We start from the raw sequence: 19,631 nt of genomic DNA on the forward strand, positions 1-19,631 counted from the left end.
TCTGTGACTAACTGGATTGCTCTACAGAGAGCTGGCACAAACTCGATGGGCCGAATGGCGGCCTCCTGTGCCGTTATGACTCTTATGATTACTGTAAATAAAATGTATCATCGGTTTTGTTCTGTGATTAATAATGTCTTCATTTCTAGATACCCAGAATGGAACCCAAATGCTTTCCCACCTCAAATGTAAGTGTTCACTCCTTGCATACGCAAGTGTTGTTCAGAATATGTGTTTTAGTTGTTACTCTCTTGTTTTTGAAAGTATTGGGGGAAGTGTGCTTTCAACCTGTCCTCGATCTCAGGGCCCTGTAAGAGAAGTTCTAGATTGTGACTCTTCCACCGATCTTTCAGATATAGCTGGATAAATTGATGCACTGTGGTTGGCCTCAAGGATGCCTATTTCCATATACAGGAAACTTTTTTTTTATCCGGCACGGACGGGACCGACGTGTTGCCGGTTCATCAAAAATTCCAGATAACCGAAAGCTATAGTAAAAGATACAGAGCTGAGAGCTCCGTACAAAGCAACAAACCCTGTTGCTTAGCTTCAGAGCAATAGCCACAAGTTGCAAGCGTCTCTGTAGCTTAGCAACAGCTGCAGCCACACCCTGCACAGCAACAAATGGAGGAAGGCAAGTAATAAAAGTTACCTGAACCTACTCCTGAATTTTGCTGGTTAACCGAGATTTCCGGTTATTTAGATGCCGGTAAATCGAAAGTTTCCTGTAGTGATAAGAGAATTTCACATGAAGTTTCTAAGACTCAACATCATCAGTACAAAGTGTGACCGTTGGGATGACATCTCGTGCGGGGCATTCTCATTTTCTAATGACAGTACACCGTCGGCAGTGGCACTCTTTCTAAGCAGCAGAAACTGCTTACTGGATCCTGACTGTTTGCGGTTCCATGATTCAAGTGGGTTGTGACTCTGAGATGCAAGTGCTGCATTATCTGCGCATCCTAGGTACAGCATCATTAGCCACATCTTGCATTTTCATCCCTTGCATGTTGTATAATTGCGGCTAGATGAGTTACGCTGGACACACTTCCTAGGAATCTACAATGTTGCATTTCTGTCTATCTAGCAGGGACCATGACAGGAAAGTGAACCTTTAATTCCTTGCAGTGTAAACCAAGCAAGTTTGGAGAAAGTCCCTCATATAGTAGCATTTATAGAAGCAAACAAATGCATCACAATCCAATGGGTTGATGCCACGGTCCCAGCATTAATGAACAAATGTTCTGTGACGCTGTGGTCCTAGCATCAATGAACAAATGTTCTGTTTTGCATTAGCAGCCTTAACTCCATTGCAAGGCAGAGCTCAACAAGGAAAATCAGGCTTACCAAGGAAAATCAAGCTCCTTTTGCACATGCACTCACTACTTCATTTTTTAATATGTGGAAGAGATGATCTGTAAGCTGCTGTCTTAAGCAGTTTTCGTGCTTTGGTGTGACTCAAGCTGGCCTGAAGATGTAGGCATTTAGTGTGACCAGTTTTTTGTACGACTTTGGTATAATTTGGAGGCTGAACGCATGAGAATGTTAGATTATGTTACCTGCATTAGTTGTAAGTGATTTTTTTTGGATAACCTGTTAAATTTTGAGCAGAAAGATTGGATTATTGGCATAGTTTATGATATAGTGTATTTTGCACATAAATGCTGATGTTCATGGACAATATCATTAGATTTGAATTAAGTACACTTTGCCAATCAATACCTGAGAGTCCTCATGGAGCTGCTTTAAATTTGTTTGCAGAATGTTCCAGGAGTAGGTTTCTCTCATAACTCCGATTAGACCCTGTATTTCCAGTATTCGTTTTATTTTAAAATCTCACTGACCTCAATAATAGGCATTTGAGTCCATAATTCTTTCAAATTTAATATCTTGCTGCCTGAAATCAGCTAGCTGCTAGTGCAAGAAGGAGGACTGTAATGGCAGCTGAATTATTTTATGATACCTGCCTTAACCATCCATTTTGATTGAGTCACTGTCATGACTCCACCTCATTGATTCAATGTAACCAATTAGAAAGTTCAGAAATTATATTACATATAACCAGTAGACATAAAGACATTTTTTCATTCTAAATAATTATTTTAGCATTAGAATTAACGTGATACCATTTTAATTAATCTTTGTTTCTGATTTGTGTGTGAATGCTGCTTAAAATTCTTTTTATTGCTTCTAGGGCCGATCCACTGGTTTTACAGTCAACAAACCTGGCTCCAGGTATTCTGGGCCCCCCACCATCTGGATCCTTTCTTACATCCAACAGAGGGCTGGGAGGAATGGAATCCCATGGGGGTAATGATGATCAACTGTCTTACTACATTTTAAAGTTGTGGGGGAATGTAATTTTCAGTATTAGACACAGTGCAGAAAACTGGTGCCTATTGCTATGTACAAGCAATTCATTCCAGGCTTGAATCATTGTTCAAACCAGTAGACATCTGATCAGATGAAACATTGCACCAGACATTATGCCACATTATTCCAAAAAAATCATTTGGGAAGTAAAAATATAAAAAAAGAGAAGACAAAAGAAATTGAGAGGAAAATAAAGAAGGAAATAGATCTTTTTGTAGTGATGTTGCTTAATTCTTTCTCTGTGTTTTAGCATCAGGTAGAAAAGGTCCTATGGATAACAAGCAAGGGAACAACATTCAGAGGCTAAAGAAGCCACTCAGAATGGTTAGTGTTTCATACTCCTGCAAGATTCTTACATAAAAGTTACTCATTACCATGAGTAAAATCTAGTTTTGGAAAGGGCTTAACTAGTCATTTGATGAGATTAGCAAAATTGCTGTATTTTTAGCCGATCTGTATGGGGGTGGGAGGGTGGTTGTGATAGTAACATACTGGGTTGTGAATGAATATCTGTGGTTTTCAACAACAACTTGCACTTATATAGTGCCTTTAACATAGTAAAACTTCCTACGGTGCTTCACAGGAGCGTTGTCAAACAAAATTTGACACCGAACCACATAAGGGAATATTAGGGCAGATGAGAGGTAGGTTTTAAGCAGCATCTTAAAGGAGGAAAGAGAAGCGGAGAGGTTTAGGGAGGGAATTACAGAGCTTAGGGCCTCGGCAGCTGAAGGCACGGCTGCCAGTGGTGGATGCGCAAGAGGCCAGAATTGGAGGAGCGCAAATATCTCTAGGTGGGGGGGTTGGAGGGCTGGAGATGGGGAGGGGCGAGGCCATGGAGGGATATGAAAACAAGGATGCAAATTTTAAAATCGAGGCGTTGCTTAACGGGGAGCCCAATGTAGATCAGCGAGCACAGGGGTGATGGGTGAACGGGACTTGGTGTGAGTTAGGATACAGGCAGCAGAGTTTTGGATGAGCTGAGGTTTATGGAGGGTGGAAGATGGGAGGCCGGCCAGGAGTGTGTTGGAATAGTCAAGTCTAGAGGTAACAAAGGCATGGATGAGGGTTTCAGCAGCACATGAGCTGAGGCAGGGACAGAGTCATGCGATGTTATGGATGTGGACATCGACGGGCTTGGTGATGGCGCGGATATGTGGTCTGAAGCTCATCTCGGTTGTCAATTCGACACCAAAGTTGCGAACAGTCTAGTTCAGCCTCAGGCAGTTGCCAGGGAGAGGGATGGAGCTGGTGGGTAGGGAGCAGAGTTTGTGGGGGGTGGGGGGCCGAAGACAATGACTTTGGTCTTCCCAATATTTAGTCAGAGGAAATTGCTGCTCATCCAGTACTAGATGTCAGGCAAGCAGTCTGGACAATTTAGAGACAGTGGAGGGGTCAAGAGAGGTGGTGGTGAGGTAGAGCTGGGTGTCGTCAGCATACATGTGGAACCTGACGTGTTTTCGGATGATGTTGCCAAGGGGTAGATAAGAAATAGGAGTGGGCCAAGGATAGATCCTTGGGGGACACCAGAGGTATCCACGTGGTAAGCTCCTGACCTTGAAATATGTCTGCGGTGGAAGCGCTGAGCAGTCATCTGGGATGAAGAAACATCAGATGGTGAGTGAGCTCCTCTCCTATATCTAATTGTGGATATTTATGAAACAGGATTGGCAGAGCTAACACAGCTTTCTCATACTCTTATCTCCTCCACAGAATTGTGCATGCTGTATGAGGGAACTTAAGGAACGGTGGGGTAGCAGTTAGTGTCACTTCACAAAATAAGTTGTGCATACATCAAAGAATATTCTTTTGTTTACCGTCATCATTTTTCAGAGAGTATTCTTTGTGAAAAAAGTGTGAATTATGACACGACCTGTTAATCAGTATGTGTAACTAGGTAGCTACTGTAAATGGTATTAGTATAACTGATGCTCAGATTGTTGGTATATATTTATAAGTGAGGTTTCCTATGTATATTTTTCAAACCAATTGAGGTCATGGTTATATATGGTTAAGGATTCTATTTTTTTTTTTTAAGTATCTTCGCAACAGCACCAGGAAGCCAGTAGATTATACTGCTGTTCGTTTAGCCGATGAGTTGTATATGAAAATGTATTGCCAGAGAGTTTTGGAGAAGAAAGGAAATATACCAAGATTTTTTGTCATTGTTCAAGAGGGAAGGAATTTTTAAATCTTGTTTCCATAAAAGTTTGAACATTAGCAAAATGAGAGGACTTTTAAAGAAGAACCCTGTATTAAATGTCCGATCACATTAAATGGATCCAAATTTTGTTAGACCTTGGTCTGGAAACTAGGAGTGCATTCAAACTCCCAAGTTAAATAGTTCCATATTGGATAAAATGCAGAAAATGTCAGTACAGTAATGATTTTCTGCCCTTAATTAAAAATGTACTTGCTATTTGTGTCGGTGACAACTGACAAATAAACATTTACTATAATATAACACATTGCCCAGGAAGCACTGTGTGTCTGAGCAGTACATTGTACCTGGGAAATACTGTGTGGTCTAAGCATACACTGCATTAGGAAGCACAATGTGACCTGAGCAGTGCATTGCATCTAGGGTGGAGTTTGGGTGATGGGGAGGAATAATCATCACTGCCTGACCTGGGCAATACATTGTACCTAGGGAGTTCTGCACTGACTGAGCGTCCTATTGCAACTAGAGAGCATTGTCTGGCCTAGTCAGTGCATTGCATCTGGAACAGTATGTAAACTTAGTGTTACATTGCACTCAAACTTAATAGATGCCTTTTGCTGCTAATCTTTTTCTCCTATCTTAGAATGTCAATGATGAGCCTGGGCGAGTAGTTCACATTAGCGAGTTGCAGCGAGGTAGATGTATGAATCGTGACCTAATCAAGCTGGCTGAACCTTTTGGAAAGGTTACTAACTACTTGTTAATAAAGACAAAGGGTGAGGTAAGCACAAGCTGTGGCTAAACTGTTATTCCTTTGCATTGTGTTAAAGCTTGTGGAAATCTAATATCATTCCAAATTCCTGCATGTATCATAAGTTAGTGTCACAAGGAAAATCACAAAGAACAGATTCCATTCAGGAAGGTTTGATGTTAGTTATGACACAAGAACATAAACAGTTAACGATGAGAAAAGGCTGTTCAGCTCATCCAGCCTAGCATTTGAACTCCCTTTGACTCCACTACCTTGCCTGTAATTTCTGTCCTCTTGATCTACTGGCCTGACTAACCTTGAAGTATTGTTCTGCGTTCACCTTATCTAAACCATTTAATACTTTATAAACCTGAGAGAGATCTTTTGTCAACCTTCTTTCTAGGAGTTAAGCTACACTAATCTTCCCTCGTAGTTCAGCCCTGTTACATATGGGGTCATTCTTCCTGCTTTTTTCTGCACCCTCACCAATATATGCATGCTCCTTTTGAAGTATGGCAACCAAAATTATGCAGTGCTTGAAAGTATGTTCTGACCAATAAATGATAAAGCATCAGCATGACCTCTATAGACATTTCTGTACTGTTCTGGTGAGTATACCAACATTCTGTTCGTAGAATTGTTAACATTAGAATTGATGGTCTACTATCACTTTACCTTTCAAAGTCTCCCTGTGCTAATTCCATTCCATTCACTGTGTATTTACGTTGCTAATTTTTTCCCCCAATATACAATACTTCTTGCCATTAGATTTGAATGTCTTCATTTGGATCTGAGTAGACCAGGTCATACAAAGAAAATTACAAGATGATTATGAATATCTATTTGCATTCAACGTGTGTGTTTTTAATTATAGGGATTTGTGGAATTGGCCTATCCTGAAGCAGCTCAAGCTATGGTGACGTTTTACCAGATGAAACCTACCTTTGTTGATGGCAATGTCATCAGAGCAGAACTGTCCCAGAAATATAAAAAGTTGACTATAAAGGTATTTTATTTACAATGAGATATAAGGGAGTTAATCATCCATATTTATACAGGTTTGCTTTCCTGTAGATAACAGTTTTATTTGATAGATACATTCAGAATCCCAGATAATAAATCTAGATACACAGGAATCTGCTCAATTGACATGTGGGAGAGAGTGGGATTAATGGTATATAGTCCCAGTTAATTAAAAAGATAATTTTGAACTATTGCATAGTAGGTCTAATTTAAATAAGCAAGACTCATATTCTCTATTTTGGGATAAAATTTTGCGTCTATTTTAGTTATTTTGGAAGTTTACTTCAGCATCTCTCTGTATGAAACTTAATTGGCCATAGGTTTTTTGGTACAAATGTTTACTTTTGTGCATATCATGTAGGGCCTCACTATCTTTTGTAATTATGCTATTGCAATATCAGAAGGAGTAGAAGGGTTTTAGATGGATTAGAGGGGAGTTGAGGACAATTTTTTTCACCCAGAGGGTGGTGGGGGTCTGGAATTCACTGCCTGAAAGGGTGATGGAGGCAGAAACCCTCATCGCATTTAAAAAGCACTTGGATATACCCTTGAAGTGCCGTAACCTACAAGGCTACGGACCAAGAGCTAGAAAGTCGGATTAGGTTGGATAGCTCTTTTTCGGCCAGCACAAACACAATGGGCCAAATGGCCACCATCTATGCTGTAAACATCTGATTCTATGCTCCAAAATCCTGAAAACTGTCTTATAATTGCATTGTAGTTTTTATCAATTAATCCTAATAGTTGAAAATGTACATTGGATTTTTATTGATGCAAAATAGTTAGCTCAAGTAGCAGTATTGGATAGACTGTATACAGCTGAGTTTGCCTAATGTTAAGTAGCCTATTGTTATCATCCGCATCATTTACCAGTGGCCGGTCCCGACTCTGCTTGGTATGTCTTGTACACATTTGAGTTTGCCTATTATAGATATGTAATGTTACAATTCATCTAAAGTTATGCAAGTTTGCGGTTCCCGGTTAACAAATGATCAAATAATGTTATACTGTATTTCAACCCTCTGAAGTTTTCATTGTGTGCAAATTTTAACAACCACAGATTGACTTGAGCAGATTGTTTGCGTACAATTACTCCATCATCATACAAGGGCAGGGCTTTCTACAAGGAGCGGTTATTTAGGAGAGGCTGTTACATTACTGTACTTTAGCACCCATAGCAGCTGCTATTTTGTGAAAATGGAATCAAATAATAAAAAAGTGCACAGATCTGAATTTGTGCCACAAGTACAAAATTATCAATGCTCTGGACAAAAAGTCAAAATCACAGATTGAATTAGCAAATAAATATGGTGTCTCTCAGGACGCCATTAGCGAAATCTACAAAGAACAGGATTCTGTTTTGAAATGTCAGAAGCGGGTATTTTAGAAGTGACATGAAACGGTTGTGCACTTCTAGACTCAATGACGTTAGAGCAGAACTTCTTAAATGGTTCATGGCAGTATGCAATAAAAATCTCCCCGGAATTTCAAAACAAATTTTACTGCAAAAAAAAAAAGTCATATTTGTAGAAGTATTTGGGTTCAACAATCTCTTTTCAGGTCAGCTTGGGATGGATTAAAAGATGGAAAAAGTTTATGCCATAACTCATAAGAAAATGGCCAAAGAAGCCAATGAACTGACCCCTGAAATGACAAACGAATGGCTTTCATCAATTCTGCCGGCAATACTTCAAAAGTGCCGATCTTGTGACATGTTCAACCTCCTTGAAATGGGACCTTTCTGGAAGCTTCTGCCAGGGTGACTTAGATCTTTCAAACCAGGAGTGCATTGATGGGAAATGGAGCAAGGAGTGTGAGACTCTTCTGGGCACCCATATGGACGGATTTGAGAAACTTCTGTTCTTCGGTAAAAGTGAACGGCCAAGATGTTTCAAAATGTTCACCACTTCCCTGGAGGCATAATTTACCGTTTAAATCAGGATGACTTCTATGATTTTTGAGGAGTACATTCGATCTCTGGACAGATGATTTAGAGCTCAAAGTAGAAGCATGTTAATTATTATGGTTTACTGCCCTGCTTATCCAGAAATTTCTGGCCCAATGAATGTGGAACTTGTCAGCCTTCCAAAGAATACCACTTCTTAGTGTCAACCAATGGATTTATCAAGCTTTTCAAGGGTCGCTATCAGAAGTTTCAAGCTAGAAAAAGACTAGCTGCTTACAAAGCCAAGACTGAGTTGTCTATTACTGTAGTTTGCTGGCTGCAATGAATTTTGTTGCTAGAACTTAGGATCGTGACTTAGTGCAACATTGTGAACTGCTGTTGCCACATGGGTATGATCAGAAAAGAAGAAGAAATGAGTGGAGTTCGACGAAATCGAAGTCAACCCAGAGCTGCTGAGAGTTTGGGAGCGACTTCAGTGAGCAGGATTGACCCCTGCTGATGTTCCTCAGTCTGACTATATCGCAGTTAATGACTCTTTCATCACCAGAACCTTCAACGAAGCTATGAGCTGACCCAACCTGACCGGGAATGAAATAATGAACTTAGTGAGGATAGTGATAATTTTGAAGATGATGACATTACTCCTGAGTTTCTGGGGGGAATTTTAACCCCCAAAAAACAGGTGGGTTGGGGTTACGTGGGAGATTAAAGAGTTAAAAAAAACTGACTCTCAATCCCAACCCACCCACTTCCGGTTTTAACGGAGACGGGATGGGGCAGGCCCCCTCGATCACCTTCCGACCACCCCGCTCCAGCCCCGATCCACTGGCTTCAATCCTCCTCCAGTCCCCGACCACATCCCCCCCCCCCCCCCCCCCAGATTCTCTTTCGGTCCCAACTTTCCTAGGACTTCCGACTATCCCCCACGATCCTTCCCTCCCCTCCTCTTTGCGGCCTAGTGCCGCAGGCCTACCCGTCCAACAGCCAGCCAGCCTCTCCATCCGGCTGGATGTGGGCAGGAAACAGCTTTGAAATGCTAATCAGACCCTGCCTTTAAATTCAGCGGGGCCTGTCACTTTCTAGCCCCCCACTCCCTACTCGCCTCCAGATTAAACTTCCGGCCTCTGACTCCAACAGTCTGTCTGAAGATAATCTCTATTTTTCGATATTATATGCAGTGCTCATCTAGCAACGTGTTTAGCACAATAAGTTGATTAGTCTGGCAAAAATAGAAGAGGCAATCACTTGTGATTCATTTTGAAGATAAACAGTCTAAAATAACTGATTTTGTTCAAAATAAACTCTAATATATTGAAATTAAAGTAAAAGTTTGAATTTTTAACATTTTTTCTTACTCTTAAAAACAGCCTGGTAGTGTTTGCAAGTGTTTACAAGGAAAGTTCTCCTATTGTTGTAGTATAATAATTTTATAATTTTGTCCATCTGACACAGACATTAGGCAGACTCAACTGTACTTGGGAGATATTTTGTGTCAAGCTCACTTATACAAACCCTGCTTGCATAGAAATATTCTGAATTCCCAAATGAATATCGCCTGCAATGCAGTTTTGTTCTTCTGTAAAGAGTTGTTTAGCTATACATTTAGTTTGTAAGTAAATAAACGTGGATGTTGAGAACCCTGTCCACAAAAAACACTTTCATGCTTCTTTTCGCTGAAGAACAAAAGATGTAAGTCAACAGTGTTGTATCCTCAAATTGAGAACTGATGTGGAGTCATGGAGGTTGGGTTTGGGAATAGAGTCCAGCTCTCCCACTCCTATCCATTTTTTTTCATTGGCATGTTGGACTTAACATGCCAATGGCTGGACTGCAATAATTTGATGTATATTTTTAACATCAAAAATAGAGAGATTAAGTTACTTGTCGCAATGCACTACAAATCCTGGAAATTTCCACATGTTCCACAAGCAGCTTTACTTCAAACGTCCTGGAGGCAGTGAAAATTCCAGTTTTAAGGGCCATTTCAATCCCAAGAGGTTTGTGCATATGCAGTAGCCAGCCACCTCATACTCCTGCTACTGAGGTAAACTAGGTTTAAGAATACAATGTCATACGCTGTCACCAAGGGAAAGCACTGTGGAAGCTAACAGTCAGCATTCAAAACAATGTGGTTTTTTAAAAAAAAACTGGTTTCTTTGAGTGCATTCCCACAGAAGTTTGGGACTGTGTTTTAACAGTATCATGAGTGGGAGATTTATGAGTGGAAGATTTAAGGCAATTTTACATAAAGACATATTTGCAGCAAGCAAGGGAATGATGCAGATAAAACTGCTAATTTATGGATAATAAAAGGATATCCTGTAGGAGAACTTGACTACTGGCACTCCCAGACAACGATGAGTTCTCCTTTTCAGTTTCTTCAGGCTGCCCCTGCTTCTCTTAATAATCCCCATCCTATGCCTTCCTCTTCTCGTGCCTCCATGGTGATGCCTCTTTCCACTTGAGGCAGTGTAAAGTAAAAGAAATATACCAATAAATGGAAAGCACAAATTTATACACCAATAAATGGAAAGCACAAAATTAAACCAATCAATTGTTTATGTATCAGACAATTCTAAACCTTACTGAAACTTTTAAAGGTTCAAAATAAAAAAACACTAGAAGGATTTGGACAATAGTCTGCTATTTGAGCATCCCTACTGTCAAAAGTTTTACTGGTAACTTAGGCAGCACTACTGAGCAGTAGGTCACTTGTCCTTTAACTTATAATTTTGCAGTGAATATGAGTAGTCGCCGTCGTACGTGTCTTCACACTGTTCCCTTTGGGGAACTGTATGAAGTGGTGGAAGGATTTCTGGCCGCGATAACGCTCCTTCCGTGACCGTAACCATCTTCGTACCAGCCATTAGGGTGGTTAGTCCTATGGCGGGAGGGTTTTACGGGCTCCCACAACCCATACGAGGGGGGGGTGCCACCCACATACACGGACGCTAATATCCCGCTGGATGTCAACCTAGAATTTAGAGCCAGAGCTCCGACTCCACTTACCGGGACTGTCTGGAGCAGGGTTCGAAACCCTACGCCTTCTGGCCCAGCGGCGGGGATGCTACCGCTACGCCAAAGGCCCACGCCAATATGAGTAGTGTTGGGAAGTGACGAGTTACTTTCATAATTCTTCTACTTGAACTTCTGGGTGGGGCTCCAAATCTGATCAACCTCTCATTTACAGTACTGGGTTGGTGGCGCAGGGAGAGACTGCGAGATGATAAAAATTAAGTGCTTTTTGTGTGAAGACATACTTGATAAGTAATTGTCAGAAGTTAAGATGTTGGGGATTGCAATTTAAATAATATAATTTTCACTCCTTTATGTTTAGGGCAAAGAAAGTGAAGAACGCAGCCGGGTGGTCCACATCAGCAACTTGCCTTCTGTTGGCTACTCTGATTCAGAAATTGTATGCCTCGGTATGCCATTTGGAAAAGTGACCAACTACCTACTAATGAGAGTTAAGAATCAGGTACGGTAGGATTTAAAATGTTAACAATAATGTGAAATATTTCACTGAGTAATAATATAATTAAATTAATGGTACAGCATATTGCTGAATTTTCTGAGGGGTGAGTTCAGTTTGAAATATTAACCTACAGATTAATACCAGTGAGTGTGCCTAGTTGGCATTGCAGTGATTACAAAATTATACTTTATACAGGTTCCAAAAGATACAGAACACACCTCGTTCACTTTCAGACTATCTGTAAAGAGTTTTGTACTGTGTTGCAAATTTCTTGATTTTGCTTTTTCATCCTGTTAGCATTTGACAATCATACTCAGTTTGGATCATTCAAACGATGATCATTCAAATTGGATTGGCATTTATTTTGATTTAGCAATTGTTTGGCATTTCAGATTCTCAGCTAAAACAGAGTAAGTATGGATGAATTTTAACACTTGACTGCAAATTTGGTACAGAATGCAATTAGCTGCCATCTAAGCTGCATACAAGTGATGATTTTTTTTTCATTCTTGCAATGTGGGCAATGCTGGCAAGTCGACATTTATTGCCTGACGTAAGAAAACTACCAGGCACTTGGTCTAAGTATTAAACAAGGCTTTAATCAACTGTTTTTCAACATGGAGATCTAGTTGTGTCCTTCACTAGTTCCTGTTAAAGAATGTCCTGAGCAAGCTGGGCCCATGCCCGAGTATTTATACTCTCCCTGGACAGCGCCACCAGCAGGCTGCCCAGTATCATTTCATAAGTGTAAAGGGAATTAACCTAGAAATAAAGGGAATTAAGGGTTACGGGGAGCGGGCAGGAATTTGGACATGAGTCTAGGTTCGGATCGGACATGGCCCTGTGGGTAGCAGAGCGGGCCCAGGGTCCGTGTAGCCTGATCCTGCTCCTATTTTGTGTGTCTAATTCTGTTAGATTCAGGAGATGGTTCTGTGGTAGTAGATTGGCGGTTAGGATCAGATCAGCCATGATCTTATTGAATGGCGGAGCAGGCTCGAGGGGCCGATTTGGCCTACTCCTGCTCCTATTTCTTATGTTCTTATAAGTCATTTCCACATGAATGACAAGATTTATGTCATTGCCCATCCCTAGTTGTCCTCGAGGTGGTAGTGGCCGCCTTCTTGAACTGCTGCAGTTCATGTCGTGAAGGTGCTCCCAAAATGCTGTTAGGTAGGGATTTTGACCCAGCGACGATGAAGAAACGGCAATATACGGCCCAAGTCAGGGTGGGGTGTGACTTGGAGAGGGAGTTGGAGGTGATGGTGCTCCCATGCACCTGCACTGTATTTGGGAGGTGCTGCCGAAGAAGCCTTGTCGAGTTGAATCAAACCACTAAAAAATGATTGAGTGTTAAATGAGCTGCCTGTTTCTACACATGGTAAATTTCATTAGGAGTGCCTGGGCTTGTGTGATGGATTGGTTTTCGAAACAGCTTTTGTGATAACATCAAGTGGTTTGGTATACAAGGATTTCTTTCTCCTTTTTTTCTTTCCTTTTTCCTTTCTTTCTGTCTGTCTCCCTCCCTCCCTTACGTTGATTAGCTCATCAGTATTAACTGTTGAGCACCATCACAAAAACAGCTTTACTGCTCCCAGCATTGAATTCAGAATGAATTACTGGCATTAGGGGTATATGCAGATACTGAGATTAAATATTGAGCAGAAGATGGAGATCGGAGGGAGTAAAAGTATGTGTGAATGGTTTGGCAAACATGGATCCAATGAGCTATGAAGAGCAGCATTATTGGTGAGGGATGACATCATTGCCATTGCAGGAGTTGGAAAAACAGAAATGGCATAAGCAATTTAAGTAGAAATTAGGATGGCAAAGTAACCACTGGCATCTTCTTTAGATCTCCACCTCAAGCTGAACAGTGCAATATATGACGGTGGACCGATGAAGGAGGTGTGAAAGCATAAGTTTTAATTGAGGTGATAAGTCAATTGTTTTTCAATGCGCCTTATGAAGCACGATACTAGGGCTGATGCTATATTTTTTTTAATTAATTCACGAGATGTGGGTGTGGCTGGCAAGGCCAGCATTTATTGCCCATCCCTAATTGCCCTTGAGAAGGTGGTGGTGAGCCGCCTTCTTGAATCATGTGGTGAGGTACTCCCACAGTGCCATTAGGTAGGGAGTTCCAGGATTTTGACCCAGCGACGATGAAAGAACAGCGATATATTTCCAAGTCAGGATGGTGTGTGACTTGGAGGGGAACTTGAAGGTGGTGCTATTCCCATGCGCTTGCTGTTCTTGTCCTTCCAGATGCTAGAGGTCGTGAACTTGGGCAGTGCTGTCGAATAAGCCTTGGCGAGTTGCTGGAGTGCATCTTGTAGATGGTAGACTTGGTGCGCTGGTGGTGGAGGGAATAAATGTTTAAGGTGGTGGATGGGGTGCCAATCAAGTGGGCTGATTTATCCTGGATGGTGTCGAGCTTCTTGAGAGTTGTTGGAGCTGTATTCATCCAGGCAAGAGGAGAATACTTCATCATACTCCTGCCTTGTACCTTGTAAATGGTGGAAAGGCTTTGGGGAATGAGGAGGTGAGTCACTCACTGCAGAAAACCCAGCCTCTGACCTGCTCTTGTAGCCACAGTATTTATGTGGCTGATCCAGTTAAGTTTCTGGTCAATGGTGATCCCAGGATGTTGATGGTGGGGGATTCAACGATGGTAATGCCATTGAATGTCATGGGGAGGTGGTTAGACACTCTCTTTTTGCTGATGGTCATTGCCTGGCACTTGTGTGGTGCTAATGTTACTTGCCGCTTATCAGCCCAAGCCTGAATATTGTCCAGGACTTGCGACATGCGGGCACGGGCTGCTTCATTATCTGAGGAATTGCGAATGGAACTGAACACTGTGCAATCAGTAGTGAACATCCCCACTTCTGATCTTATGACGGAGGGAAGATCATTGATGAAGCAGCTGAAGGTGGTTGGGCCTAGGACACTGCCCTGAGGAACTTCTGCAGTGATGTCCTGGGGCCAAGATGATTGGTCCCCACCAACCACAACCATCTTCCTTTGTGCTAGGTATGACTCCAGCCAGTGAAGAGTTTTCCCGATTCCAATTGACTTAAATTTTACTGGGGCTCCTTCGTGCCACACTCGGTCAAATGCTGCCTTGATGTTGAGGGCAGTCACTCTCAACCTCACCTCTGGAATTCAGCTCTTTTGTCCATGTTTGGACCAAGGCTGTAATGAGGTCTGGAGTCGAGTGGTCCTGGAAGAACCCAAATTGAGCATCGGTGAGCAGGTTATTGGTGACTAAGTGCCGCTTGATAGCACTGTCGACGACCCCTTCCATCACTTTGCTGATGATTGAGAGTAGGCTGATGGGGCGATAATTGGCCAGATTGGATTTGTCCTGCTTTTTGTGGACAGGACACAATTGGACAATTTTCCACTTTGTCGGGTAGATGCCAGTGTTGTAGCTGTACTGGAACGGCTTGGCTAGAGGCGTGGCTAGTTCTGGAGCACAAGGCTTCAGCACGACAGCTGGGATGTTGTCGGGGCCCATAGCCTTTGCACCCAGTGCACTCTGCCATTTCTTGATATCACGTGGAGGGAATTGAATTGGTTGAAGGAGGAGGCCGAGATGCATCATCCACTTGGCACTTCTGGCTGAAGCTGGTTGCAAACTCTTCAGTCTTGTCCTTAGCACTCACGTGCTGGGCTCCGCAATCATTGAGGATGGGGATGTTCATGGAGCCTCCTCCTCCCGTTAGTTGTTTAATTGTCCACCACCATTCACGACTGGATGTGGCAGAAATGTAAAACTTTGATCTTATCCATTGGTTGTGGAATCGCTTACCTCTGTCTATAGCATGCTGCTTCCGCTGTTTAGTATGCATGTAGTCCTGTGTTATAGCTTCACCAGGTTGACACCTCATTTTTAAGTATGCCTGATGCTGCTCCTGGCATGCTCTTTTATGCTCCTCATTGAACCAGGGTTGGTCCCCTGGCTTAATGGTCATGGTAGAGTGAGGAATATGCCGGGCCATGAGATTACAGATTGTGGTGGAATACAATTCTGCTGCTGCTGATGGCCCACAGCGCCCAGTTTTGAGCTGCTAGATCTGCTTTGAATGTATCCCATTTAGCGCAATGGTAGTGCCACACAACATAATGGAGGGTGTCCTCAATGTGGAGAGGGGACTAGGTCTCCACAAGGAGTGTGCGGTGATCACTCCTCCCAATACTGTCATGGACAGGTGCATCTGCGACAGGTAGATTGGTGAGGACACGGTCAAGTAAGTTTTTCCCTCATGTTGGTTCTCTCACCACCTGCCGCAGGCCCAGTCTGGCAGCTATGTCATTCAGGACTCGGCCAGCTCAGTCAGTAGTGGTGCTACCAAGCCACTCTTGGTGATGGATATTGAAGTCCCCCACCCAGAGTACATTCTGTGCCCTTACTCCCCTCGGTGCTTTTTCCAAGTGGTGTTCAACACGGAGGAGTACTGATTCATCAGCTGAGGGAGGGCAGTAGGTGGTAATCAGCAGGAGTTTTGACCTAATGCCATGAGACTTCATGGGGTCCGGAGTCAATGTTAAGGACTCCCAGGGCCACTCCCTCCCGACTGTATATCACTGTGCTGCCACCTTTGGTGGGTCTGTCCTGTCAGTGGGATGGTGATGGAGGAGTCTGGACCATCGACTGAAAGGTATAATTCTGTCTGTATGACCATGTCAGGCTGTTGCTTGACTAGTCTGTCAGACTGCTCTCCCAATTTTTGCACAAGTCCCCAGCTGTTAATGAGGGGGACTTTGCAGGGTTGACTGGGCTGGTTTGAATCCGGTACCTAGATCGATGCTGGGTGGTCCGTCCGATTTTATTATTCTTGTAGTTTTTCGTAGCTTTAACGTAGCACCAAAAGTGATTACTTACACTGATTGTGAATAAATACTTGAATTTATTCTAAGGATCATTGTATCATTAGATATATAGTAATAAAAGCTAAGTCCAAAAATAGTTACAGATGTGCAAGACCTTAAAATAATTCAAATGAAGGCCTGTTTAATATGAAGATTATGAACTAATGAAAGGATATTTACTAGTCCTAGCCCCTTTGGGGTTATCCCGGATCAGGCATATTTCTCAGACGTTCACTTTCAACTAAAGTTTGAGGTAGCCAAATCCTAAAGACGCTTAATTCAGCCTAAAGGTTTGGACTATCTCTCCCTAAAGGAAAAGAACAACCCAAGAATGTTACCGTTCTCCAGATAGCGCTTTTAGTAAGTTTAGCTAGACTGTAACGTCCCGGATATTATGAGGGTCCGGAGAACTACTTCAGAAATATATAACTCTTCACTAAAGAGTGTACAGAAATTGAGTTCGCGGGTTATTGATACAGAAGACTAATGTGAGACAATTCTAAAAATATATAGAGATTTATTAAAAGAACCGACATGCAATTTACAGTTGGTGAATCAGTCAATCGCAACGTTAACAGTTCTAAAAAGAGAAAAAATACGATCTTTTTAAAAGAGAATCTTACTTTTAAATCTTAACTTCGCTACAGTATTACAGTTCTTAAATTTTCTATATAGGATATCCATCAATATCAAAATACCTTTGATTCCCCAAGGTACAAAGAGTTATTGAACACAGCGCCGCCTCCGCAGCCAAAAATCGCCTTGCCCGATTAAAGCGAATCTGATATCCCATTTGAAACTTCAATGTTTATACCATTTTCCAGTTGTATTTCCTTTAAGGTTTTCTGCTGCTGCAAGTTAATTATCCCTATTCATCTTTCTGCTGACCTGCAATTCTTTACTGCTACATCAGCTTATAATATTCCAGAATCTTCTCTTTCTCTGGGTGTTCTGGGTTAACCATATAAAACGATGTGAAGGGCAGGTGTCCCTTATCTTATATCATCTTTACGAGGGCAGATGTTCCTTATCTTAACGTGCCATCTTTACGAAGTTTAAATTAAAACACCTTGTTGTAGGAAAAATGATTCCTCGGAAACTAGACTTTGAGTAAGAGAGACAACTTTATTAAATGACAGAGCTCTGGGAGAAACGTCTGCAACCACGCGGTCTGCGAGAGCACCTTCTCCCCGATTGTAGTATGTGCCGAGCTTATATACAATTCCAAGAAGTTGGTTTTAGATCATTTACATTCATCCAATCAATTCGTTTATTAGTGCATATCGTTATTTTCCTCCAGTCAGGAGTTTACACACTTGTGTTGCCAATTCTGCCTCTTCAGGTCTTCGTTCCGTCTTGTTCCCCGGCGGAATGTGATTAGTTCGATAATAGGATACAAGTGATTACTTCGATGATAGGATACCAGTGAACCTTGTTAGTCCTCAGTGATTCAATTAGCCCCAGTCAGGACACGAGATGAACTTTGTTCCAGCCATGCGTAAGCGTGGCATGTCTCACTGTGCAGTGATTCAATTAGCCCCAGTCAGCGAATTTGTTGTTTGTGTCTTTTCCAGCAAAATCTTGTCCAGCAATCTTGTCCAGCAAAATTTTATTCTAACAGTCCCTCCTCTTGGTCCTGGAGCACGATTCATTTGCTCCCAGATGACCATCCTTGGTCCCCCTTTCGTCGGTGCTTACAGCCACTGGCTTATGTCCGGGGGTTCGGTTGTTCCTTCGACAGTGTCGTATTGGTGTTCTTCATCCCTTGGTAGCAGGTTGGTGTGTTCCTCCTCGATAGAGGCGATCGGCATCACGGTTTTCATAGCAGTTTGGCAACACAACTTTATAAGGCTCAGCGCACAACACATCAACATACAAATTACAACTTATTATTATCCCTTGCATCATCCACGCTCCCCACCCGGTTTTCCCTAGCAACCAATCAAGCCACCCTGTGCTTGTGGGTTGATGGAGCTTCTTTATTTCTTCTTGGATATGATTTGCTAGGCTCGTGATATTCTTGGAGCTATCTGGGACATATGTACAGCAGTCTGTCCCGATCAGGGCACAGGTGCCTCCTTGCGCCGCCAACAGATAATCTAGGGCTATCCTATTCTGTAAGGCGGTGGTCCGGATCGCCACCATTTCGGCACTCATTTCTCTCAGGGACTCAGCCGTATCGTTGGCTATTTGTTCGAGCACTGCTGCCATGTTTATGGATTCCCTTGCTATTTTTCCTGTTCCGTACCAGGGGAATGCTATAGCCCAGAATCTTTCGGTTTCCGTAATAGCTCTCTTAACACGCTTGGCTGGTTGCCATAACGACTGGTACCCGTAGTGGTGGGTTAGGGAGGATAAATAATGGATGTATGGTACTACGTATCCTATATAGCATGACCCAGCCCAGGTTCGTGGAAGCCATGGATACGCCTTATATCCGCAAATGAAATAGGTATTATTATAGGCCTCAAATTTGTTCCAAAGTTGGTACATGATCCCAGGTATTCCCCTCCAGGGTAGATTGCTAGTCCGGTTTAGCACTTCGGATAAATTAAACGTTCCCACGTAGGGCCATTCTAGGGCACCTGGTGGTTTAGTACTGGTTTTGGTTAAAGTGTAATTATACTTGCACTTACTCCATCCAACCACTAACCCTGTCTCGTCATAGTTTACCAAGCAGACTTCCCCCTCTGCATTGTTTAGTTTTCCCCCTGTGCTGACTAATAGCTCTTCTGGATACCTTCGATTATCGTACTGGGGATGAAACCATCCTTTAAAGTTCGTGGGGTTATACCCTGCCTGTTTCCACTCATGTTCCAGCTGACCTGGATTCAAGCTATTTTGGGTTTGTATGGTATCCTCCTTATTCCAGGTGGTATTAGAGTATAATAACCACCCTACCATCTCCTCTACCTTAAAGGGGATAGGTCTTAATGGGATTCCTCCCCCCCCGTATGGGTGGGCACATGGGCGCACACCCAGCAGGAGCTTTGGCCCATTTTTTTCGCATAGACATATGACATATACAGAAAGGTATTTACATGCAATCCTCTCTCTTTACGTAAAT

At 42.4% G+C, this 19,631-nt stretch overlaps 1 protein-coding gene across 3 annotated transcripts in view; it reads left to right on the forward strand.

The window, feature by feature from the left end:
- The window catches only part of LOC147114000 (matrin-3-like), an 89,003-nt gene that overhangs the window by 45,930 nt on the left and 23,442 nt on the right, over nucleotides 1-19,631 (forward strand). For all 3 annotated transcript variants that reach the window (XM_085995482.1, XM_085995484.1, XM_085995483.1), the window contains exons 4-9: nucleotides 150-188; nucleotides 2,195-2,310; nucleotides 2,624-2,697; nucleotides 5,178-5,315; nucleotides 6,160-6,291; nucleotides 11,552-11,692. In XM_085995482.1, the coding sequence (XP_085851608.1) occupies nucleotides 150-188; nucleotides 2,195-2,310; nucleotides 2,624-2,697; nucleotides 5,178-5,315; nucleotides 6,160-6,291; nucleotides 11,552-11,692 (640 nt within the window). The remainder of the gene's footprint in view (nucleotides 1-149; nucleotides 189-2,194; nucleotides 2,311-2,623; nucleotides 2,698-5,177; nucleotides 5,316-6,159; nucleotides 6,292-11,551; nucleotides 11,693-19,631) is intronic.

Source organism: Somniosus microcephalus, chromosome 8, assembly GCF_052327205.1.
Source record: "Somniosus microcephalus isolate GS21.2 chromosome 8, FLI_Smic_1.0, whole genome shotgun sequence".
NCBI classification, from domain to species: Eukaryota; Metazoa; Chordata; class Chondrichthyes; order Squaliformes; family Somniosidae; genus Somniosus; species Somniosus microcephalus.